General features: G+C 40.3%; 3 protein-coding genes across 6 annotated transcripts in view; all 3 read left to right on the plus strand.

The window, feature by feature from the left end:
* The first annotated feature begins 438 nt into the window (after positions 1 to 438).
* On the plus strand, positions 439 to 10,049 carry ska3 (spindle and kinetochore associated complex subunit 3). 2 transcript variants are annotated; one of them, XM_079665432.1, is made up of 12 exons: positions 439 to 546; positions 655 to 793; positions 882 to 943; positions 1,808 to 1,979; positions 2,603 to 3,044; positions 3,467 to 3,525; positions 6,514 to 6,605; positions 6,686 to 6,868; positions 8,015 to 8,206; positions 9,013 to 9,092; positions 9,386 to 9,504; positions 9,737 to 10,049. In XM_079665432.1, exons 2-12 carry the CDS (start codon positions 670 to 672, stop codon positions 9,892 to 9,894), a joined length of 1,683 nt encoding a protein of 560 aa, XP_079521558.1. In that variant the 5' UTR covers positions 439 to 546; positions 655 to 669; the 3' UTR covers positions 9,895 to 10,049. The 2 variants fall into 2 exon arrangements, with proteins under 2 accessions (XP_079521558.1, XP_079521557.1); XM_079665431.1 differs by lacking the exon at positions 439 to 546 and having other exon boundaries at positions 553 to 793.
* A 1,245-nt stretch (positions 10,050 to 11,294) lies between these two features.
* LOC307030499 (uncharacterized protein) lies at positions 11,295 to 16,052 on the plus strand. 2 transcript variants are annotated; one of them, XM_079666974.1, is made up of 2 exons: positions 11,295 to 11,553; positions 12,325 to 16,052. In XM_079666974.1, the coding sequence occupies exons 1-2, from the start codon at positions 11,376 to 11,378 to the stop codon at positions 13,662 to 13,664; spliced, it is 1,518 nt and encodes a 505-aa protein (XP_079523100.1). In that variant the 5' UTR covers positions 11,295 to 11,375; the 3' UTR covers positions 13,665 to 16,052. The 2 variants fall into 2 exon arrangements, with proteins under 2 accessions (XP_079523100.1, XP_079523101.1); XM_079666975.1 differs by having other exon boundaries at positions 12,397 to 16,052.
* A 4,601-nt stretch (positions 16,053 to 20,653) lies between these two features.
* The window catches only part of lats2 (large tumor suppressor kinase 2), a 32,599-nt gene continuing 27,494 nt past the window's right edge, over positions 20,654 to 25,758 (plus strand). The window contains exon 1 of one of the 2 annotated variants that reach the window (XM_079665098.1): positions 20,654 to 20,952. The gene's annotated coding sequence lies outside the window, so the exon portion shown is untranslated. The remainder of the gene's footprint in view (positions 20,953 to 25,758) is intronic. The other variant, XM_079665097.1, reaches the window with a different exon arrangement.

Genomic DNA, 25,758 nt, shown 5'->3' on the forward strand with positions numbered 1-25,758 from the left:
ACAGTAAGCCAATACAGTCCCCAAACAGACCTAAATATGGAGTGTGGACTGCTACTTGGGGAGTCCCAGTTCACCTCCTGGGCCCTGCCGTGGTGCCCTTGAGCAAGGCACCGGACAACCCCCCCCCCCCCCCCCCCCCCCCCACTCCCATTGCTCCCAGGGCGCTGTACAATAGCTGCCCACTGCTCCTAGTACTACACTTCTGGTACTAGGATGGGTTAAATGCAGATGCCAAATGTCACAGTGTGTGCTGTGTGCTCTGCATGTGTGACCATTAAAGAGGGTTTTAAATCTTTTGATTAAATGGCACAGAAACATACAGAATAACAACAATATCAATACATTATTAAATAACCCTAGCTCTTACCAGGAGATAATGTAGAGACATTTTTAGTAGTTTTTGTTTAAATATTTCTAACAATCTCTTCATTCTCACTGTAGTCCATAGATGGCGATAGTGCACCGTTAAGCTGCCAATAAACACCAACGAAGAAGTTAAGAAAACTTCCGCTAGAAAAGGCGCTAACATTTTGATGTTGGTAAAAGGTAAACAAATGGCCCTTTCGGTGAAGTAAATGTGATGTGTGATGTGATGTGATCACAATATGTGTGATGTGATGTGATGTGATTATTCTACATTTTGCAACATTTCAGACTTTTTATCAGAAAATGGACCCCACGGTTACGTTCTTTGCAAAGCTGAAGAAGGTGGCGGTGAATTTAGAGTCAGAAACGGGTAAACTCATGCACGACTTTGAACACCGAACCGACGACGATCATGACGACGACAGCGGTGAGTAAAAACACTATTTATCAACGCAAAATAATAATAGTGTATGCATAATTTAGCTGGTTTTGATGTGAGTTCCTTTTTATTCCAGAAACTATAGCCAGAGCAATGAGAACATATCACCAAAGGAACTGTGAAGTCGGAAACCTAAAGGTACATTTTTGAAAACTGTGAAACCTAGCTTAGTTTAACGGCATATTACACTTTAGTATAAAATACTCGAAAACATTTCAATTTCCATTGTTTCAAGTTAGATAAGTTATTGTTTCTTATGTTCCTAATGACCGTCTGTTGCCTTGATGGCAGTTGGTGAAATCAAACTGACATTTTATTGAAATAAACTATGTATTTAAGTACCTGCAAAATTAACCAAAACGGCTATAAAACGGTATTTAGTTAGGATAAGTGCGTTTACTCTTGTGAGACTGAATTCTTATATATTTTTGAATAAATTTGGTGTGAGTGTGACATTGGTATAATACGAAATATAACACAATGGCCCTGCAATACAGCTTATATAGAGATATACACTTTTTAGACTACAAATGTGTGACATAACTTTAAGGTTTGTCATTTGTATGAAAATGGTGTTGTTCATTGAGGAAAAAAGATTATTAGGAAAGTACAGCAAAGAAATGACGTTCCTCATTAAGCATCGCAAAGAAGTGTAGGCTAGGGAGGCTGTGGCTCAGTGGATAGTGCGCTGGACTTCGAATCAGGGGATAGCAAGTTCGTGTCCCACTGCAGTCAGCATGTCGTTGTGTCCCTGGGCAAGACACTTCCCCCCAAATTGCTCCGGTGGGGATTGTCCACAGTACTGAATGTATGTAAGTTGCTTTGGATAAAAGCGTCTAACAAATGATATGTAATGTAATGTGTAGAAACAGTTAGTGTGAAAGTGATTCATTCGTTGTATTCAGTCTGTTTCTAACACATACTTTACCATACATTATACATCTGAGGGCCGATTTACTTTTTAAAAAGAGCAATAAGGAACTGTGCTTTGTCTTCATACAGGAGCAGCTCCAGGGTCAGATTGCTGAGCTGAAAGCACGGGAGGATTATGTGGACAGCTTTATTAAGGCCGGCAGAGTGATGCAGAAAAAAGTGACTAAGGACATCCAGGCACTTAAGGGACACTGGGAGAAATACGGTTACCAAGCTCCACGAGACACCCAGAGAGCGAGCAGTAAGTAATGACAGTAGCTGTATCCCTTTTCTTAAAGGGATAGTGTTGATGTGTGGTAGTGGCCATTATGGTAGTTATCCGAAGAAGAGAAGCTACGTAAGTAAAATATCTGTCGCGGCTGACTTTCTTTGTTAACATCAAGCCAGTAAGACCATTCAAACCGACCGCTCTAATGCCTTATCTTTAGCTTGTTTTACTTACAGTTGTGATGACTTGTTTTACTTCTGATTATGGGTTTGATGTAGTCCATTTAAACATTCAACAAAGAAAATTGGCCTTTACATTAGTCAAACAAAACATAACAAAAGAGGAACAACTTAAATCAAATAATAAACAACTTAGATCCTTCTTTATTTACTTTATGTATGCTAATATAACTTACTGGTTAGACAGCGTCTTCCACACAGGTAGCCCATCTCTGTGTCTCTTAAGAACCTGGGGAATGTAGTCTTTTATAGCCTTGACTGCGGAGGTCATGATTAGGTGACAATGTGCTGCCCTTTTTACAAAACCAAAAGACCGGCTCTAACACATCAACTATGGTAAAACTAGCCCTTTGGCTGCTCACTGAAGAAAACAACATGATATCAAATGTGCTTTTATGGAATCTTTCTCTTGCATAGAGGCTAACGGACAGCAGTCAGAGGCTGCAGGTGAAGAATCAGAGGACAAGGAAGCAGCAGGAGAAGAAGAAAGGGAAAGCCAGGAGGAGGCTGGAGGCAGTCCCTCCTCATCGCCTCAGACGGCCAAACCGCCGGCCTTCAGTGACGTTATGCGAACACCACGGTTGTCTGACTTCGGCCTCTCTGAAATGGAGCTGAAGAAAATGTTGGTTGGTTGCTCTGAAGTGCCCCCCATGCCTGAGATGAGCCTGCCCCACCCCTCACTCTACGAGCCTACACCGCCATCACCAATGCCCTTTACCCCCAAATGTGCCCTGCGGATGGATGACGAAGATCTGCGGACGCCTCAGCTGTCTGACTTTGGCCTTTCAGAGCACACCATGTGTCTGAACGACTTCACTATGGGTCTGTTGAAGAAGAAGAACGTTGAAAAGCTCCAAAGGTAGAGGATAATGAGCATCATGTAAACAGTATACGACCTCTACTGGCGATGTGCAGGATCTTTCCAGTACGGCTGCTCAATTAATCGTATTTAAATCGCAATTACGATTTTGGCTTGCAACGATTATAAAAACAACATCATCGAAATAAAAAAATATATATTAAAAAAAAAATGTATTTGATTTTTCAGTTGAATTATACCTAAACTAACCCTAATCAACTGTTAAAAACATAATGTTAAAATCTTTTTTTTCAATTGATGGATGTTTTCAAAGTAAATGGATAATCGTTTTTAATAATCGTGATATAAATTATTGACCCAAATAATCGAGATTATGATTTTTGCCATAATCGAGCAGCCCTACTTTCCAGTCTACTGTAGAGTCACCGCTTATTACTGATGTATGAGTGTCCTCTTTACAGGCCATCCCAAGACCGGCCTGAACCCCCAGTTAACACTTTGGAGAGTTTGAACACACAAGGTATGTAACTCCTAGACTGCCCTCTTTAGTTGCATTCTTTACTGTTGCTTACAGCTTTCAGTAATGAAATATGTTTTGGAAGACAAGGCTGTGCAATATATCTGTCATAGCGCTATCTGATAGGAAACTAGATATTGTCTCTTTTCTTATAATATTGCATAAGCGTCATTCCTGGCTTCAAAGGCTGGAAATTACATTAATGTGATGTAATTCCTTTAATGTTTTAACTGTTCTAATATTTGCCTTTACCACCTTAGTCATTGTCACCACATTATTGATGAATATTTATCAAAATATTTAGTGAAATGGTCCACCCTACAATGCTGCTTGATCAGAAATATCACGATATTTGACTTTCTCCATATCACACAGCCCTAGATAGGTCTTACATTTTATTTTTATCATTTTGTAGGATTGAATTATTAACTTTACTACTAACCACAAATCCGTTGTGCTGACGAAAACTGGACTAAAATGTTTTGAGTGGTCATCGACATACACTTTAAAGCAGGGGTCTTCAACGTTTTTCAGGCCAGGGACCCCCAAACTGATGGAGAGCTGGAGCAGGGACCCCCCTATTATATGTATGGTATACAATTGTGTTTCATATTAAACTGGGCCAAGTGCCGTGTATGAACATAGCTACTCTGTTATTGTACATTCAATACTAAGCTATTCAAATAATACACAGGTTAATATATTCATATTTTTATTTTAAACGTGTGCAAGGTACATGGTGGCCGTGCCACTGCCATTTATAAACATACATCTTGAACACAACACTGAGCTATTAAAATAATTCACAGATTTTAAATGTAAACATTCATGTAGAAGGGACCGTGAATCCTCAAACCATCTGTGGATGGCACACGTACTCCCACATTAGTGAGATGTCTGACCCTGATGAGTAGCACACAGCTTATCTAACCTTGGATGGATGGAGGTTGTCAGGCAGAGGGTCATATTAGCCTCAGGCTGCAGCCTTGACCTGTATTTGTTTTTCAAGTAAGTGAGTGAGGAAAATCCACTTTCGGAAAGATAGGTTGTTGCAAAGGGCAAAGGGCTCATCATAGCTTTTCCTGCCAATTGCGGAAAATCTTTCTGGCAAGAGATCCAGAACTGGGTGAGTGGTTTTGTATCATATACAGTATGTGTCTGAACGTACTGTCCGTGGATAGTTTGATTAGCTGATCCTCCTCTGTCACTGTCAGGCGTGTGCCGTCTGCTGCGTTGTCTGTGAATGGAAACAGTATCCATGTCTTGCATGCGCCAGGAGTCAGCCTCAGAAAAGTAGTGCCCAAATTGTCCCTCGAGCGCCTCCAAATGTGCAAGAATTGCGTGGCGAGAGCACAGCACAGCAGAATCTCCCAGCTCATCCACTGATGGGAACATGGAAAATATTTCCTCCCCGATGCGCTCCCTCCATCTTTTGATTTTTTTTAGAAACCCTTCCATTTTTTCATACAGATGAATGGCATGTGTATTGGGGCCTTGCATTGAACTGTTCAATTTGTTCAGCTCAGCGAAAACATCAGCAAGATAGGCAAGTTTGGTGACCCAAACATTGTCACTGAAAAGTGCAGCCAGCTCTGTGCACTTTTGGAGAAGTAAAAACTCCCGAATAGACTTGCGCAATTCCAACACACGTGACAAAACTGTTCCACGTGAAAGCCATCGAACCTCGGAATGGTACAGTAAGGCTAGCTTGGAAGTATTCAACAGGTTTGTCTTTTAAGTGGCTGTGTGTTGTCTCCAAGTGACGCTGCAGCTTTGATGGCTTCATAGCTTCATTTGAAAGAACAGTAGAGCAAATGACACACATTGGAAATGCAATGCCATCTGTCTCCTTAAAGGTAAACCCAAACTTCAGATAATTATCTGTATATTTTCGTGTCCTCTCTCGTTTGCGCTTACCCTTATTAGCTGCTACATCAGCAGCAGGTTCCGCCTCGCCACTTGCATGTTCACTGGTGGTTTCTGAGTTGGATGGTATCTCTCTTGTGATTGTGGATTTTTTTGGTCGAGTTACAAAACGATCCATTTTTAAATATATATAAAACGGACAAGTCAAATCAAGCAATCTGATTGGTTCTTAGCCGTGATATACTGAGCGTATATCACGGGTAGAATTGTAAGTTACTTTTCACAACAAGTCAGTATCCCTCCGCGCCTGAGAAAAACAGTATACAGTTTGGCTGAAAAGAAAACTGCCTGCAGCTAAGAGGGTTGTATCGACCCTCCGCTTCGCGTCGGGCCGAACCACGCCCCTTAGCTGTGATATAATGAGCATATACCACGGCCTGTCGTGAGCCATTGCTTAAATATATAGGTATGGTCTTCTCAATAATATCGCAACGTGCGTCCTTGTGTCTGGGTCCTTAGTAAACTGGGGACTGAATAGGCTCTCGGACAATCACGGGGAACCTGACAGAGCCAGCGTGTGTCATGCGGCCTCGTGATTGGCACAGCAGCGATAGGGGCGGGTCCTCCGCTTTGTGTACAGGAGGCCTGGTGGGACAGGTCCGGGGCCGTTTCTCATTTCTTTAACTCTCCTCCTCGAACTCCTATCCTCAAGACTTAGTCCCGCCCACAGGAGATGCGAGCGGAGGAGCCGAGGAGGGGAACCGAGGAGAGAGGAGGGGAAGCAGCAGGCGGTTAGAGAAATGAGAACTCCTCTCCTCTGAGCGGTCATTTTAAAGAGACGTCCATTAATGATGACAGGAGGCACAGCAGCACTCTGTCTGATGGACAGATGTGTTCATGACCACTTATATATTTACTTTGATTCATTCAAAGTGCGGTATAATGAGACAATAACAGGCTACAGATGCGGGGACACACACACATACACACACTTACACAGACACATATATATATATATATATATATATATGTATGTATATATTTATATAAATATATACAATTTCAGAATCAAACAGAGCACTCTCATAATAACGTAACACTACCGCTCCTCCAACGATCCCCCAGAATCCCCTCGTCGCCTTGGAAACCTGCCTACTACCCCAGAGGTCCCAGCATTTCTGATTCCACATATGAACTACCTGGTCAGCTCTAAAAAGGTATGACATATGAGTGCATGTGGAGAATGCATTTCTTTACAGACACAAATACTCAAGAGTGTGTGTGCATGTGTCCACAGAGTGCATGGCAGCCTGGGAACTCTGAGGATCCCCACTTCTTTGAATCACCTTGTACCGGAGCAATCGGATCCAAACGCCCCTGGGAATACGACATGCCGGAGATACGCAGCATGGGTGCGGAGGACATGGAGATGCCAGAGATGCCAAACCTGGAGTGTACTTTGGGAAATTCCCTACAGAAAGTAAGAACAAAGGAACGCTGTTTAAAGCCAGGTCACTTTTAGCTGCCGATTGCCATCATTTGGCCATATTGGTAAAACACAAGTTGCCATGTGCAGCCATAAAAGGTCCCTTTATGATTTGGAAAAGGGGTTTGTGTAGACCATAGGGTGTAGACCAGGGATGGGCAACTTGGATGCTGGTGGGGGCCACATAATTTATGTACTGGCCGCAGATTCACTTGGAACACACACACAAATTCCATGTATTGTATGTAATTATTAACAAATGTACTAAGTCTGACATCTTCATTGACATTTTACAATCTTTCAGGGAACATCCTCTAATAAGCTCACTAAACAAATATCAGTTCACAGAAATGTTGTTACATTTTGACAAGTGGCATGTTTGTAATGAACAGGTTATTTAACAGTGGAATAAAACTATTTTAAACTATTGGAAAGCACGGAAAATGTGTGTGCATTGAGATTAACCATTAAGATGACATAAACATCAAGTCATGAACCCTAACCCAGACATTAGTTGTCTAACTTGAACCTAAGACACTTGTAGCCTGTCTGCTGACGCACAATAAGGGGAATGTCAACACAGACACCTGTCAGCCCCCACTCTGCTGTTCCTCAGCGCCGCTCCCCCTCCCTCCCGCTGAAATTATGAATGAAAAGCGTATAGTAATCATAGATACCACGGCAGTTTGTTTTCATCTGATTTAAAATAAACAAAGTCTTGGTTTTTAGAATATTAAACTTGTTTCGCCAAATTCAGATGATAAATACAACTTTGAAGCTTTTAAAGGTATAATTACAAGCGGTAACTTAACGTCACAGCAGGCATAACGACAGTCGGTTGCCCCCGGGCCGCCATTTGCCCATCCCTGGTGTAGACGTACACTCAGTAGATGATAAGTTAATCCTTAATCATTCCCCTTATTTTAAGCATTTAACCAAAAACCCATTAACTCAGTGAAGTGCAAAATGCTAACTCCTTTCTGGGGTTTATGACCTTTTGCTGCTGTTAATATAGCTAAATACAACAAAAATAGCTAATCTATATTTAGATTGTAAAACAATAACTTTATTAAAACGTGAAATTCATCATCATTTTTAAATGTTTGCCCCCCTTTTTATATGTCTCCTGTTTGCCTCTAGAGAAGTGAAAAAATGCTGAGGAAGACTTTCAACATTAAAAAGGAGAACAAGGAGCCCACTGTCAAAAGTCTGGATCTGGACAGCCCCACCCAGAACTTCAGCTTAGGGACCCCTCGCATCAGGATGGACTACGAAGAGCCCACCACCCCCGAGATGCCCGAACTGAGCTCTGTGACTCAGGACATCTGTAAAGTAAGTCCTGCTTATTCAAACAGACATAGTGTCTTATAGTTTCTGTACCTTGAGTTTTTATATTGAGATTCACTCAAACAGTCTTTGGCTTTATCTCGTTCATTAAAAAGCAACAATAATGAAGAGACTTTCAAATCAAAAATCTTTATTTAGTTTCGACAATCAATAAGCAGTGTTTGTCATATAGTGATGGTAAACATAATATATGCCAATGCAAATGAGCGATTGGTCTGTGCTGATTGTATGCCAGTGATCCTTATACACACACACACACGAATATATGCCAGACATATTGTTGTATGAGTGTATATGCATGTAAAAGGGCGGTGGTGGCGAAGTCGATAGGGACTTGGCTTGGCAACCGGAAGGTCAACAGTTCAACTCCCAGCAAGACCAAGTGCTACCGAGGTGTCCCTGAGCAAGGCACTGTTCCCTACACTGCTCCCCGGGCGCCGTACATAATGGCAGCACACTGCTCCTCACACTAGGATGGGTCAAATGCAGAGAAACAATTTCCCCACAGGGATTAATAAAGTATATCAAAAAAAAAAAAAAAACACATGCATATACACTCATGCAACCTACACGTACACATTTGCTGTATACATACATGCATATGCTGCTCTTAAGCTAAACCAATAGCAGAATGATTTACACAGTTTCGAATGCATTTATAAAAGGTTCCAGGCTTCCTGAAATGTGCTGTTTGAGTATAGATAATGAAGAGACTTTAAATGTGTTGGACATATTAGGCCAATTACTTGTATTGTGTTTTTCTAACTTCTGATTTCTCTTTTATTTTGAAGCTTGTGTCCCAGGCTCAGTTGAAGAACCCTACAGTCGCTGTTGTGCACCCAAATATCAGGGTAAAAAATGATAAAAACAGGTAAGAAAAGAAAGAAAATCACTACCCTAACTCTAACTGGGGCTTGATCCAATTTGTACAAATGCTTTAGAAAGTTTAGACGGTGTTTGCCGGGTGCTGGAAGTCTTTGGAAACACTTGAATTTAAATTTGCAGTTTTCAAGGATAGAAAAAGTGTTTGAAAAGAAAATACGTTGGAAAGACCCTTGTTGCTTTTTCCTTTCTCGCAAAATGTAGAAGAGAGTTTACAGCTACCTCGGTATCATTAATGTTTTTTGTAATAAAGATTTAAATTGTTACTTGTCCTCTTCCCAGACTGTCTGCGGTGTCGGAGAGTGAGTTCCAGATTTTACCAAAGTACCTGAGGCAGATGACTTTGCATAACCTCAACCAGGTGGTGGAGCACATTAACACGTTCACAGCAGAGAGTGAAGGTCAGTGCTACACTACTCTTATGGTCAAAGTGAACAGATGAGGTCTACATTTCTTGTTTAGGTGTTTGAATTTGAGAGGATCTACAAAAAAATACATTCCCTTTTTTATTTTGTTCAAGATCTCAAATGGCATGCTTAAGATTGTTTACATCAAACAACCACGGTATAAGTCCAGGAGACTGTAGTTGTTTGTAGGCTTTACTCATTTGCTGTCCTTTGTTGCCCTCTGCAGGAGAACACACAGAGTTTCAAATGGAGGAGCTGCAGAGGATTTGCATGGTGGGAACAAAGACCCCCATATTCATCCTCTGTCTGACGGAGCTCGAGAGGCTGAAGCACATCGGAGGAGCCAGGAACACCGCTGTGTACGAACTGTGCACACAAAAGTAAAGGGCGCTCGGACACATCAAGCTGTCCGATTAGCAGCAAAAATGTAGAGACGTGCTAGTTAGATCCATCTGAAGAGATGCTGGTTTCTAAAAAAAATCTTGTACATTGCAAAACTGATACATTTAAATAAAATATATATTAAAGTATACACCCTCTCATGAATCATTGAATAGTTTTTTTGGTCTTTAATTACTTTAATTTTTAAATGTATTTTGCCATTCATGTTTAATTTTTCTTTCAAAAAGAATTAGTGTTCTATAAACTAAGTTTTTATTATAAATATGTATTAAATTAATAAAATGTAGTAATATAAATCATCATGAAACATTGATACTTTAGTGAAGTACAACTATGGAAAGATTGCACTTCAGTACAGATGGAACTCAAGTACTAAGAGTAGAGTTATAGGCATACTCCTATAACACTTAAAGTTCCTTATTTCAAAAATATTACTTAAGTAAAACTACAAAAGTATTATTAGCTAAATATACCTAAAATATCAAAGGTTATGCCGATGTATTATATATTAAGTAATATATTTTTCTGTTTTTATTACTAACATACACCTAGGTGTATTTAATGTGGCAGTTAATTATCATGGAGATTTGTAATGTACTGTATCCTGTGTTTTTAATGTCAGTAGTGGAAGTGTGTGATATATTTGGTGTAAAAAAAGTACAATGTTTTCCTCTGAACTGTGAAATAGAGTTATGAAGTAGCATATTATGGAAATTATACTAAATTGAGGTACAAATATTTCAGAATTGTAACGTGCTTTAGTAAATGTACTAAGTGATATCCCACCGCTGAATGAGTGTGTAAAGTGTAAGAAAACAGACCAGTGATTTTCCTAATTCCACAGCATATTAAACCAACTTGATATCCACTCGGGATGCAGGAACAGCAGAATAACCACTGTTCTGCAGCAAAAGATTAGCAGAACAACACCTTTGCAAAATCTGCTGTATATATTCAGCAGAACCACTACTGGCAGCTGACATTAATTGTAAACAAAGTTGATTGGCGCTATAACAAATGTCGATGTCACCAAGGTAACAAGTACCGTTAGTAAAAGGAACGCAGCATTAAATGGCATCTTAGCTAGCTAAACATGTAAACTAGCCAGTTAACAGCTCCGCCAACGTCTCCTCTGTGTTGGACTATTTGTTGTTATTTCAAGCTCGTTTTATTAGACTTCTGTTACTATATAAACTTGACATTTTTTAAGCCATTTTAACGCTGCTTGGATTGATTTACTATCATTTCGTTAGCGTAGTTGCAGCCCCGCGTGAGTACCAGATCCTATTTCAGTGACGTCGCTCGAATATGTACCAATCAGATATCCTAATGCAAACAACCGTTGATGACGTTACAGCAGTTTTTTTTTTCTCAGCCTCGCCTCTAGTTTGCCACCATTTTGGGAGTCAAAACACCGAACAGATATCTGCGCACACCTCCACGCTTCTGGTCGTGGCCTTACTATGGTTCACACATGTGTGGTGGCTGGTTGTAGGAACAGAAGGACACCGGGCACCGCGTTATCTTTCTACCGTTTCCCCCGGGACCCCGAGAGGAAGCAGCGGTGGATAGCTGCTGTTAACCGGGAGGGCTGGGTGCCTAACGACGGCAGCAGGCTGTGTAGTACTCACTTCATCTCAGGTAATATGAACAATAGACTGTATATATAAAGATTTAAACACAGGAGCACACAAGCAAAAGTACCCCATGTCATAACATCGAAAAAAATGACCACATATAGACCATTATATATACAGTAAAGCATCGCAAAACACATTAATACAGGGAATTAAGAAGAGATACCAAACTTCACACAATATGACCAAATAGAGATGCAAAATCACTGTAAATTGACTGCAAAGACACTCAAAACATCCCCAAAGAGACACAAAATCACCCCAGAGACACAACTACCACAAATAGACACCAAACCTCCACAAAACGAAGTAAGAGAGACATAGGAACACAAAACTAATAAAAAGATGCCCAAATGGACATTAAACTACAAAATAAACAATCAAATAAGGCACAGAACTATACACAAGATGTCACTATACCACATAGAGACAATGAATCACCCCTGAGGGACACAAAACCCCACAAGTTTTACATCAGTAACACTATTGTACAAAAGGTAAGGGTGATATAATTGAAAATATGAAGAACTCTCCCCAGTGTAACCTGCTGACAGTCTTTTTTTTTTAAACAACTTAGTCATTTTGATTAACAGAAATTAGTCATCTTTTTCTTACAAAATCATACTTATGCATAGTAATTGACCATAACTAGAATGACTTTCATGGGAGCAGGCCCTTCATTGTCCCACCCACAAACACCCCATTAGAACATCATTTCCTATATTTACACGTTTTCCACCATTTTAATTACTACATCATCTTTTTTCTCCTGCAGGTAAACAGGTGAAGAACCCACGTTCTCCAGATTATGTTCCTTCTGTGTTCACGCCCGCTCCCTTATCCCCAGAGATGAAGGAGCCCGGTTCCCTGGAGATCCTGGACAAGCAGGAGGCCCGCGTGGAGGCGGCTAACGCCTTGCTGTTCCTGCAGGGCCAGGGCAGCTCAGTGAGGGGGGAGCGAGGTCAGGAGGAGCACCCTGAGGAGAGGGAGCAGGAGACGGCTGTGGAGGAAAGTGCGTCGTCTTCCCTCAGCAGCGATGAAGACGATGACGAGGATGATGAATCTATTGACTGCAAGAAAGGAAAGTTTGCCCCTAACACGTCGGACGCAGCGGTTAACTTTGACAATGTCCTGAAAGCCCTGAAGAAGGAGAACCAGACCCTCAGGGACTCTTTGGACAAAATGGCCCTCTCTGAGAACTCCTTGAGGAACGATGCAGAGAAGGTCAAGTTCTACACTGGTTTACCAAACTACTTTGTCCTGGAGACGGTCATGTGGCTGCTGGCACCTCACATGGACGGCATGAAAACCGTGAAGCTCTCCAAGTTCCAGCAGCTGCTTCTGACGCTGATGCGACTCCGCCTGGACCTCCGCAACCAGGACCTAGCCTACCGCTTCGGAGTTAAAGTCGGCACGGTGACCAGGACGGTGCACCAGATGGTCAACATCATGTCCTCCACTCTGGTGCCGACCGCCGTCTTCTGGCCCTCTAGAGCCGAACTTCGTAAGAACCTGCCTGTCGCTCTGCGCTCGTCCCACCCCGACTGCGCTGTCATCATCGACTGCTTCATGGTGCCTTTTGAGGAGCCGGTTTCCCGTGGCAACCAGCAGCAGCAGCAGCAGAGGGTGGTGGCGAGCTCTCAGGGGGGCGGGACAAGTTATAATGTGTTGAAGTATCTGATTGGTGTTGCTCCACAAGGCGTTGTAACGTTTGTGTCTCGGGGCGTTCTGGGCAACGTTGGGGACAAAAGCCTGGCTGAGGGCTGTGGCTTTCTCTGCAAGCTCCTCCCGGGAGACGTGGTGTTGGCGAGTCGAGATCTGGACATTGCAGATTCTGTGGCTGCAAGAGGAGCTTTGTTTAAAATAGCCGGCAGCTACCAAGGTGAAGCGAGCTCACCTCTGCCTGACACTTCCTCTGAGACAGTGAGTGTGCAGAGGCATGTGCAGAGGGTGCTCTCCGTGGTGAAGCAGAGGTACGCCATGCTCACCGGCCCCGTGGAGAGCCCCTTCACCACGGTCTCCGAGCGCACCTCCAACCTCTCAACATTTGATAAGATTGTGCAAGTTGCTTGTGCCTTAAACAACCTGTGCATCTCTGCTGCTCCACTAGAGTGATTCGTACAGAAATGCCTAGTGCTCCTTAACGCTGGCCACTTAAGTTCCCTTTACTGCTTTGGACTTGATTCCACGTTCTCCCTCACTACATCCCAGTGTCAACACTACATGGTTCCTGAATTAAACTGAGTTATATATATTCACTTTACTTTACTCTTGGACTGGAAGTGACACCCTGTTGTGTAGGTCAGTTTGTGATTGGTATAAGGAGCAAACCCAGAAACCACATTGCTAAGATGTTATGTCTTTACAGTTTGATGTTCTGGAGTGGGGTTGGTTGAGGTACGTGAAATATTCAGTTTGCCACTTTCAGTAAATGGCGGATTGCAACGCTTCTAGTTCTGAGAAGCAGACAAGAGTACCGGCATGGAAGTAAAGCAATATACTGTGGACGGACGGTGGCAGCAGCAATATGTAAATTAGCCACCTAACAAAATAATGATCAGTTTAAGCGTATGACATATTTTTGCTTCTTTAACTTGCCGTGAGACAGCTATAACATTATGAAATAAAGCCATTATTTGGGCTCTCTCCAAAGCCGCCTTAACCTGTCATTTTACCTCTTAGAAAACAGTAGTTCTGCTTCAAACGGTAACTTTGTTTGTATAATTGTGTCACTATGGTGACTAACTTAACCATCACAATAAGAAACAAACTAACCAATCAAGGCTATAGACCAGCAACCACTCTTTATGAGGTGGCTGTCATTTGTTCTGCTACTAAGTACCTTATACAACCCCACTTCAAAACACCTGAACTGTCCCTTTAACTTGATATTCGTTGAGGTATATTAGCTACAGGTTATGTAGTGCTCACAATGTTCTTACTTATTTAATCCTGTGCATTGCAAGAGTATTTTTCAACCGCTATGAATACTACAGCAGCTAACGCGGATTGATTCCTCCCTCTGCTAAACCAGCTCTAGCTTATGAATCAATAACTGTAAACACAAAGCGATATGAAACAGAGCAGCATGTTGAAGCTCCTCCAGGTTTCTCTCTGCCTGTTCAGCATGCAGAGATATCAACATGTCATTGTTAATGATGGTTTTAGGGGTTATTTATTTTTGCATTTTCACACATTTTGCCAGCCAGCTAGATTTGACAACAATTGAACCCAATCACTCTGGGATGATTAGCTGCCTGTTAGCACAACGCCACCCACAGACCAGTTTACCACCATCTGGTGTTAACCAATCTGCTGTAGAAACACAGCTTATTTCCAGGGGGTTTGCAACAATAGCTTCCAGGTGCATCTTGGGATGTCTTCTTCAACTGTGCTTTACTGGGGTTGATCTTTAAAATGTCTGAAACTGATCCAAAAGATGAACGTTTTCACCACAGGTCAGCATCAACTACAATACAGCACTCATGGATTGTAGGCTAGGTGGATGTTTGCAATTCATTTATTTTATGATTAACAATGATGTCAATATTTGCCACAATAATGTACAAGTTATGTTTTTTTATTCCAGTTTTTTGTCCTGGTTGAAATGGACTCTTGCTTTTGTTTCCCAGTATGTACGTTAGTCCATCGACACATAACTGTTAGGGGGGTCAATGTGGGCTGAAATTAAAGGGGAAGTTTGGATTTGTCATGTGGGGTTGTATGAGTTCATCTAAAGTCGGTGAATTGTCGTAGTTGCCAGTTTCCACAATCAGGCAAGAGTTATGGCACGCAAGAAAAACAATGTACTACTGGACATGGGAAGCAGCTAAATCTAATATCCAGCCATATCAAATAATCAATATCAGTATCAGTTAAAGCGATAATTCAACCATTTTTATCGCTTTACATTTCTGTCTGTCAGCCCTTTCCTTTAATGATTGGAGGCTGGGATGTTTTCTCTCTTGAAAGCCACCAAGCTCCTGCGAGAAAGACCTTTTTTTTTTTTTTATCTCAGAGGACACATAAGTTGCTGGTTTACGTTCTGAGTCAATCGATTCGTTTCTTTGTGTTTTTTTTTTTTAACTCTGGTTGGCGATTCTCTAAAGTCACACAACATCACACAACGAACTAACCGATCATGGAGACCAGCAAGTCCTGTGTTCTGTGACATCAAATACAAGTTTTCTTCAATGGAGTCTGGTGGTTTTAAGCAGCATGGAAAACGGGTCCCTTTTGGAAAGAGCTTTCTGACTGCAGTGTGAAGCGGGAATCCATCAGCTCATTGCTTTACTCCTGTGCTGGTAATCCCATCTGCTTCTCCAAACTGAGGTCAAGTTGACAACCATCACCTGTATTTAGTCATTCACTCGCTATGAGTAAATACCTCAAACATCCCCACTTGAAATCATCCAAACAACCCCCTAAAGCGCCATCCTCTCCTACATGCTTCTGCAATTCTTTACACTCACACTGTGTCATTAAAGATGTGTTATGAAAGGATTGTTGTTGATTTTTCACAGACACTGAAGTGTTGTTTAGCGAGAACAGTGACGTCTTAGTTGAGAGTGTCTCTCTGAGAATATACATTACATTTGTGAGCGTTTCATTCTCATCATGTTGTTTTCAAATTGTAACTGTTTCGGACCATGAGCACACACCACAGAGATGTTTCTGTTCCATACAGAACATGCTGGAGGCTATTTTGGTAGAAACATTACGCATTTCTTATGTTTTTAATAGTTTGTCAAATTAAGCTAAGATACTGGCTTACATGTAGTCACTTAAACTGATTTTTTTGGTTTATAAACACTTTATCTTGGGTAATCCGAGACCCTGCTAATGCGTTGTCCTGCTTTGCTGGTGCCTTAGTTTTTCAAGCTGGTACTTTCAGTAAAAGTCAGCCTGCTTTTTTTCTACAAATAGAAATGTTTTGCTTCATGCACTCGACCCTTTTTCTGGTTATTATGCTTAACATCTGCATCTCTTATTAGTCACTTTGGATTTATATGTGCTTTAAGAAATGTTTCCTGTATGTTTAATGGTCTTCACCCTCTGCCATTCAATGTGTTTTCATTTCAAATGATGTCAAGTTATTGCATGACATGTTACTTGTTAGACGCTTTTGTCCAAAGCAACTTACATACTGTGTTCAATCCCCACGGGAGCAATTTGGGGGGGGAAGTGTCTCAGGGACACAACGACATGCTGACTGCAGCGGGACTCGAACTTGCTATCCTCTGATTTGAAGATCAGCGCACTAATCCACTGCGCCACACACCACACATTGATTATCTTTTAAGAGGTGGTTTGCTCTCCTAAAATACATTCAGGAACGTTTTATTACACAATTTGGACACTATTATAACGGCAGAGACTCAGTTTTAGTGATGGGTTTTAAAATGTTTTCTGACAGCAGTGTGAGGATCAGAAAGCTCAAACTGGAATGTGCCTTCTTGGATGATCTCCTCACATTGACAGCTGCGTGTCCGTGTGCTCGTAAAGTATCCTCTTGTCATTAAGAACATGAATGTCTTCCTGTGATTTATTTTTGGTTATTGAGGATATGCTTTCCTCATCACTGTTAATGTAAAGCAACCAGCTGGTACTTTGTTCTCTATGATATAAATAAAATGTAGGGTACACTTAAAAGAATGCCGTAATGTAGACACAATTAATAATAGAGAGAAAAAGCTAAGAGAAAAAATAAAAGTCATACATAATATTATTGAGTGTGAATATAACAAAGACAACCCTCCTGTTGTCTTCGGGTCAAATCTGACCGATTTATAACTTTCATCAATCATACATTTTTTGTTTCACATTCGATTGCTTCAAGGCTTTATGATATCCTTCACAGTAGACGTTTGAAGATATCAAATTGCTGATCACCACTTTCATTGAATTTTGGATGATTTAGTCAACTTTGTAACACCCATGGTGTTCCCGGTCAAAAATGGCCGCCATAAAGAAAAGGAATTAGTAACCATCCAGATCAGATAAAAAACACACACAAACACCTCACCCACACACACATACTCTAGATGTGTGACCCCCCCTCCCACCTTATGTGCCCAATCCCCCCATGTGAATCACACATAGGGAATCACACCTGGCACACACAATCACACACAGAACAATTTGACCCATGTCCCGCTCTTATGTGCCCATCCCCCCACATGAATCACACCTGGCACACGCGATACATGTTCAGTGTCTATTCTTTGTATATGTACAGTTTGAAAGGATGTTAAATGATGATGAATGGTGATGATTAATGGTTTTTGTGTTAATGTAATAGCAGTTATAACAGGACCGGTCAAAGTTGACCGCGAACACCAAAGTAAGGGGGGGAGGAACCAAGACAATAGGAGGGTTGAATACTAATTTCATATGAATAAATAAAAAGTTAGACGAAATATGAAATCATAATCTTCTTAATAAACGGGAAATATGTACTAATACATTAAAAGGTATAGAATAATTCAATAATAAAATATCAATAGAATTTCCCTTTTCCGCCTAATAGAAATACATACTTCCCAAAGGACCAATGATGAGTAATAAACAAGATAATAACAGAAAATAAAACATGGTCAGTGCATGGACTGTTCAATTTTTCATTTAGTTTTCAGACAATTTCAACCATGTGTTCTTTGTTTCACCTGCACTATTTAGTTCATAATTACCTCTTGAAGCAATGTGTATCTTAATTGCTGCATCTGCTTAGTATTTGATTAACAAACATGATTTATTCCTGGAGTGACGCGGGTTTCTGCATTGTTGTTTTAAGGAAGGAAAATGAAAAAGTTGCTACTGAACCGAGTAAAAATGTCCAAGTGGGAGAAAAAAGTATCTCTTCCTGTACTCTGGAGGGATTGTTGTCAGGGTAAACCTGCCAAATATACCTGGTTAAGTTCAATAGTGACAAGCAAATTAGGTTATTGTAATTATCTGCCAGACATGAATAACTTTCTATGTATTATGGGTTTAATATGAGGTGACTCCTACTCTAAAAATAAATACCTTCAAGGTTGAGATGAATCAAACATGTTCTGATAAATTAGTCCATGATTTTTGTTCATACATTTTATTTTTCTATCACTAAGAGATCTCTGTTAATCCCACACACACTCCACCTGTATTTTCTCGCTGCTTAACATTATTATAAAGGGTGCATGTAGCCTACTTCCATGATGTTTAAGCTCTTCTCATTTAGTTGTCTTCTTCCTCTGTGACTGAAAATTAAAGTTTGGAAATGCAGCATATTTTTGTTCCGTGTTGTCTTTGTGTGTATACAGGTATTATATTATCTGCCCCGTCTTTATTTCCATGTGTTTAACTTTGTTGTGATAATTGTTAATAGAGTGAAAGCCATCTATTAACTTTCACACTGATTCGTGACTTCTTGGCACATTAGTAAAGATGCCTTTTAGGTCCAGAGGGGAGTGACTGTCTGAGTAATGTACTGAATTTCTTTTTATTTATCAAGGGGAGAAATACATTGCAGGAAGCCCCGCCTAGAATATGTGCGGTCAGAGAGGAGGAAAACTCGAGACCTCTCACTCTGCTGGTCTTTTTTGAAGTCACTTTATGTTGAAGTCAAAAGAAATGCATCCTTTGGTGCCCCTGGTGGTCGATGAGTGATCGAAATCAGATTGTTTACTAAAAAATAAGTTCTGCTGGAATAATGTAATCAAATATGCAATATAATCACATAATGGCTCAACACGTAATGTACAACGTCTCAATGCACTTCATGAAATAGGATTTTTTTTTACTTTTTTCACATATTCATAGGCGGATTTTGCGGGGGGGCGGGGGGCATACAAGTGATTCAGCTATTGTATTACAAGAATTAGCAGTAATGGATATTTCTGGATATTTCTACGTTTAAGGCGTCTACCTCTGCACTAATATTAATAGTTGAGACTGTGTACTGACGTCAGTAAAAAAGGTTTGCCCCCCTAAGCCCAAATGTCAAACTCCGCGATTTTTGTGCTCATTGATATAGAAGATAATCGTTAGATGCAGTGCCATTTACATTCTCTGTCTTTCTCTAATTGGTCATTTGAGGCTGAGAAAACCACATACGAGGAGAAAAGCCAACGTTACAACTGCTCATTAATTATAAAGAAAATACAAATAAATGTTAAAGGTAGGGTAGGTAAGATTGGAGAAACCAGCTCAAGTGCGCTAGAATTTGAAAGTACACAACCCGGAACAAATCTGCCCTTTCCTTCAGACTTCCTTACAGAGCCCCTCCTCAAATACACACGAACGCGCACATGACCAATGAAGGCACGAGATAAGTTTGTGCACAGATGGAAGGGTGACAGGCAGGTAGGCCATCCAGTTACTTTAGCCGGGCCGGCTCAGATGATTGGTCGTGCTTTTTACAGCGCCAAGGCTTCCACAGATGAATTTTTTTTAATGTATTTATTGTCAAAGCATTTCATGTATTCATTGCTATCGGGATGTTAAGAGCATTCCATGGAATATAACAAAAAGTGTTTCTGAAGGGAATTACCTACCCCACCTTTAAGAGAATGGGGTCAGATGACGGTATTATTATGTAAATCAATATATTTGTGATCGATACTAAAACAACTTTATTTTTCCCTACTTAAAAAAAAAATGCTTTTGTGCATGAACTGTGTCAGAATAGGATGTAAACAATAAATATATGTTTACTTTCAATTCAACATTTAAATTCAATTCAAAGGTTTAATTGTCATATGCACATAAGCTACAGTGTAGAAATGGCAATGAAAGTCTTATGAACCGAGTACATTTACGGAAGAGGGTTAGGGCCACAGGAGGTTTTTAAAAAAAAAAATAATGTAACCAAAAACGTTTGAGATCAAAGTCAGAATTATGAGATTTTCAGGAAAAAAAAAAAAAAATCTTACAAATATAAATGTATCATTTTCAAGTCAGTTTTGTATTTATTTTGATCACAGCTCAAATGTGTTTCTCATGTGGCCCTTATCCTCTTCCGTATACATCTAAAAAAAAGAAGGTGTTTCCTTTGTAAACCTGGTTATATTAAAAGCTATTACCAAGAATCCAGTTTCTAGTGAAAAGTAACTCCTCGGAGTGAACCATCCTTTTCAACACACGATCTTTGTCTCGCTGCTGACGTGCGTCGGTCCGTCACGTGACCTGAGGAATGTTAACAATGCAGCGAGTGTCCAACTTTGTGCTGCATTTCTGATCCTGCTGCAGTCTGCGGAGAAAATGGAGGCTCGTTTCATCACATTTACCCTCTTTCTCCGTCCTCACTGAGCTCCTCGGGTTTTTCTATGCGCTCTTCAACCGAGAAACAGGATTTATTCTCCAAACTGAGGTTATTCTCGCTCTCTTCTTCTTCTTGTTCTTCTTCTTCTTCTTCTATCCCATGGTAAGTTGAGACTTAACTTTTCCTGGGGAGGGGAGTGGTGGAGTAAACTCATTTCCACGACTTGTTGCTGAGGAAAAAATGTTTCCGTCGTGGGTGTGTTGAAGTGAGGAGATTTTAGAGAGATTTCTAGGTGTTTTCCTTGGAGTTATAATTGGACTTGAAGAGTTTTTTCTGCATAGGAATGTTCTGGAGCTGCAGCAGTGGATACAGTGAGGCCACAGGACGGTAAAACAGGGGTTTCCGACCCTTTCCATGTCCAGGGGCCGCAGGCAAAAACTGTTAACTACACAGACACCATTTTGTAACGGTTTTAAAGCTTTGACACAAATGTGAGAAGTTAATTTATCAACAGAATAGTTCATTTGTACATAATCCCCTATTGTTAAATTAAAGTCAATGCTGAAATTGCCATGTTTTTTGCTGCAGACTCCCTAAAGTAGGGACCTCTAAGGGGCCAACACTTTATGGTTATGGACCTTATTATTTGTAAAGAAATCCAGGAGGTTTCTATATAGTTATATTTTTTATTTTAGTATCAGAAAACCCTGCACTTTATTTAGTTGAGTTCCTGCATTTACAATTAAGCCGTAATATGTGGTTAGGAACAGACTGTTAATATGCATAAGATCACAATATTTCCAAATGTATCCCACTAAAAAGTGGATTTCTTGTTTTTCACAGATAATATAACCAAATAGCTGAATTAGTATATGAGTCTGTTGGGATTATTAAAGGGACATGGAGGAGAATAAGTGGGAAAAACGTCCATAGTTTGCTTTTTTTGTCTCTATTCCAAGCCTAAAGGCCTGCATAGTTTGGCACCGATGCAACCATGTGTTTCATTCAGGTGTGCTTCTACTAGTCTATTACTACGCCCAAACACACCTGCTCTCTTATGTTTCACACACTTTTACTACTTTTGCCGGGAGCTTTTATTTGTTCAGGTGTTTGATTTGTAAAGAACTCGCCTGGCAGCTGACTCCTAAATGCTGAGATGTGCAAACCGTAACACCAAAGTTGTATTTAGACACTTTTGAGTATCATCCTGCCAGCCTGTCTCCAGAGGCAGGAGGTGACATTTATCTTATACAATTAGACCTATTATACTCTGACTTTGGTGATGCAACAGTGTGCCTTCAGGTATTTGGCCACAGCTGGGTTTGATTCAGTCAGGCGCTGCAGAGGCTTCTTTAAAGGAAGAACCACAGGATCAGAGGGAAACCACCAGTGGACTTCACACAGAGGCTGGCAGATGTTGGCCTGTGTGCTGTGGGTTATTGTATAACAGAAGCAGGTAAATAAAACGATAACGAGGTGGCACAATGGGAAAGAATCTTGTTGAAATGTCAGTAGCAGCAGGTTCTCAGGATTTGTATCGGAGTACACAGTCAATATGTACATATCAACATTAGAAAGAGAGTATACACAACATTAAGAAATACAATGAGACCGCCACAGTGTCCACAACATGTAAAATACGTGTGGTGCTTGTGCTGTGAAGTTGAATTGTATGTTCATTTGTGAATACCATGGATTGTAGTAGTTTGTGATTTCACCTTTTTATATATAGCAGTGGTTTTGAAAACAAGTTTGATCTACTGTCATTTTTAAGGCTGTCCATTTCTAAAAGAAAAATCGTAGTCTACTTAACGTTATGTGATTTTGTCCACTCAAAGACTTAGTTTCTCTTTAAATATTGTGATTGCCAGAGATTTACTCGTGTTATTTGGAGATAGAAGAAAATACTTTAAAAATCTCTACTCGACTTACGACGTCTTGAAAGAATAAGACTCATAGGGGGCAGCCTTACCTTTCTTAAATGTACTTCCTTACTTTTACAACATTGCATAATTTCTCCACAATGTCCCAAACACAGCAGACAGAATTGTCATAATTCTCTCTATACAAAAAGTGACAGCAGTCAGGAAGGTTTAGATTTTTAATGTGACTATCAAAATATGACCAAGCCTCAACATTTATCCGTTAATTAATTTATTATTTTTGCAAAATTCGAGACTTTCAGACTTGTTATCAGCATTAAAGACACATTATTTTAAAATGTCTCCTTCAGGTCACGTTTCCCGGCGTATAATGAAGTTTGCATATTTTAGTGAAACTGGCTGTTTGTGCATATTTTCACTTTGACTCTGGTCCAAATTGGAGTCACGGGTTAGGTTGTAGGGTAAGTCAAAGTAGAGATAAGGCTTAGGTATGTATTGTTCAAGGTTAGGGTTAAGTATGGAAGTGTGTTTGTGGAAATTATTTGGAAAAATGTCTTTTCACATTTCTTTCCTGGTCCATTTTCAAGGTTGGACCTGCACCAACATCCCTCCATTTCAACACACAGATCATCCACAGATCTTGCTTTCTTTTTTTGGTTTCTTTTGGTCAGCAGAGATTGTCCCAGACTGTCCCATGATTCAGCGGTGGTGGTATGAGTTTACTTGTAGTTACTTGTGGAAAGGAATGCTCATTGGTTGGACATGGCGCCTGAAGCCTCACAGGAATGGAGGGAGAGATCCCAGAGATGGGGCAACATTTTCACAGCGTGGCACCCTTGTCCTTGTCCTACCCCACCACCCAGCAATATAAAAGAAAAACATGTTTTTGTCCATGCAAAGTTTTATCTGTACAAACAGTGAGGGCTGTGTCCTTCTCAGAAATGGCCCAAAGGGATGGAGTCTGCCAGGGAGGAGGAGGAGGCGGCGGCGGGGGTTTAGTGGTTCAAGGCTTCTTATGTTTGGCTGCTTTGGTGTGAATGCCATGAATCCAGTACTGCTGGGCAATGTGGTTTTTATTAATAGGGACATTTTGTGATCCCATAAAAGAGTCAAAGTAGCCCATTAGGATTAGATGGATAAGATAATATGCAGTATTACAGAGGCAGCAACAAAGGAAAGTAGGAAAGTATAATAAGTTTACCATTTAAAAAAAAACAAGATATGGTGGAAAGACTGAACATCAAATTAAAATTATTTCAGAAATGATTTACAAAAAGGCACAGTATATTATATTGCACATTATAATGTTTTTGTGCATTAAATAAATGGAGGAATTGTGAGTTTTATGTTAAATGTTTGCATTACATAAGAGCAAAATGTGAACATCTGGTATTTTCCCTTACTGTAAATTCCTCTTTTAAAGGTTTTTCCCTAAGGGGTCCTCATCACAGACACACAGGACTCTCCTGGACTTTGAGACGATACTAAAGGTCGATGTAATCACACATCAATACCAGAGATTTGATCTTGCTTTGTTTGAGAAATCATGTGTTTTTCTCGTCAGTTTGGCATTGTGGATAACTACAAAGTCTACCACAATATCTACACGTTTCATTGGAAGTAGAGGAAGCTAGACAGCTGTGTATTTTAAGAGCTGTGGTTAGTGTAACGCTTAATTGTTGTGACTATTTAGATGCTACATTTTTTTAAAACCAAATAAAAGTAATCTTATAACCGCAGTATGTTAACGTAGATTTAGCTTGTCGCTAGCATCATTAAATGACCTTCAGTTTTGAAACCCTGGACAACCAAAATAACTCCTCCCACTTTGGAACTCTGCCCAATGGCAACGTAAAATACTAGTTTCTGATTGGCTATTAGTATTGTATTGAAAACAACATGGTAATTTTCACTCATTCAGTGAAAAAACATACAGTTTCAGTGTTAAAGCACATTTAGCTTTTATGGAACACCAACTATTTCACCTCAGACAAGCTTTAAAAGATCTCAAGATTTAGTTTTTCAATGCGCAAACAGAGACAGGACATGGAAACTGACCTCATGTTATACTGTATCTCTTAATAGTCATTTTGAGTCATTTTCCAATAGTCTTTTTGGCTGTTTTGCGTCCCTTTCTTTGTGGTTGTTTTGGTTTCTTGTTGGGTGATACATCGAGTGACATTTTGAAGTCGTTTGTAAGATCATTTGGATACTGGTTTTAAGTATTGAATAGCTAGTCTATGATTGTGGTACGTTGATATGGTATGAGCACTGAAAGGTGTACTGATGTATAAAATACCACATTGTCTTTGAGGAAACGCCTTCAGCCCATCAGTTGTTTTTAGGAATTACGTTTATTGCGGTTCAGATAAATAGCCCAATTACATTTTCTTAGAAACACAATCGGATGAATCAAAAGTCGATTGCTTAACAAAATAGTTGGAATATCAAACACGTCTTTCAAACCACAGCCGTGTTGAAACGTGCCAGCATGTGAATATGTCTGGCAGTTTTACAGCGTAGGTAACAAACCACATCGGTATCTGGAGAGCAGACTTCACCTGCCAAACAAACGGAAATCTTTCTCTGACTAAGAAGGATATCTGAAGCATGTGAAACAGTTGGACAGGAAGCCAGCCTGCCTGTCTGTTTCAGGGTCATCTGTCAAGAGTGTTTGCTTGGATAGAAGCTTGAGACTTTTATTTAGTGGATCACCAATGTATGGAAAGAACCTTTTTATGTGGAACTGTCACCAACCAGTAAATGGTGAAACATGAGTCTTTCCCCTCCTTTAATGACCAGGGGAGTTATCTAGGTTTGGTTTGATCCATTGCATTCAAGCTCATTGACTGAAATGAAAACATGATATCATCTCAGGTTTTTCTTGCAACTATAGGGAATTAGGGTCAGATTGTTGAATTTATCACAATTTTGGTCAAACCTACTGGGACATTCCTGGTTGGACAGACTGCCATGACACTTTTCTAGGCATGTATTTATCCATTTCAACCCTTTTTTTCCCACACTAAGTCGCATGAAATGGTGTTGATTCCAGTCAGTATGAATTTGAACAACTTGTGTTACT

The sequence above is a fragment of the Notothenia rossii genome (genome assembly GCF_949606895.1).
Source record: "Notothenia rossii genome assembly, chromosome: 2".
Lineage (NCBI taxonomy): Eukaryota > Metazoa > Chordata > Actinopteri > Perciformes > Nototheniidae > Notothenia > Notothenia rossii.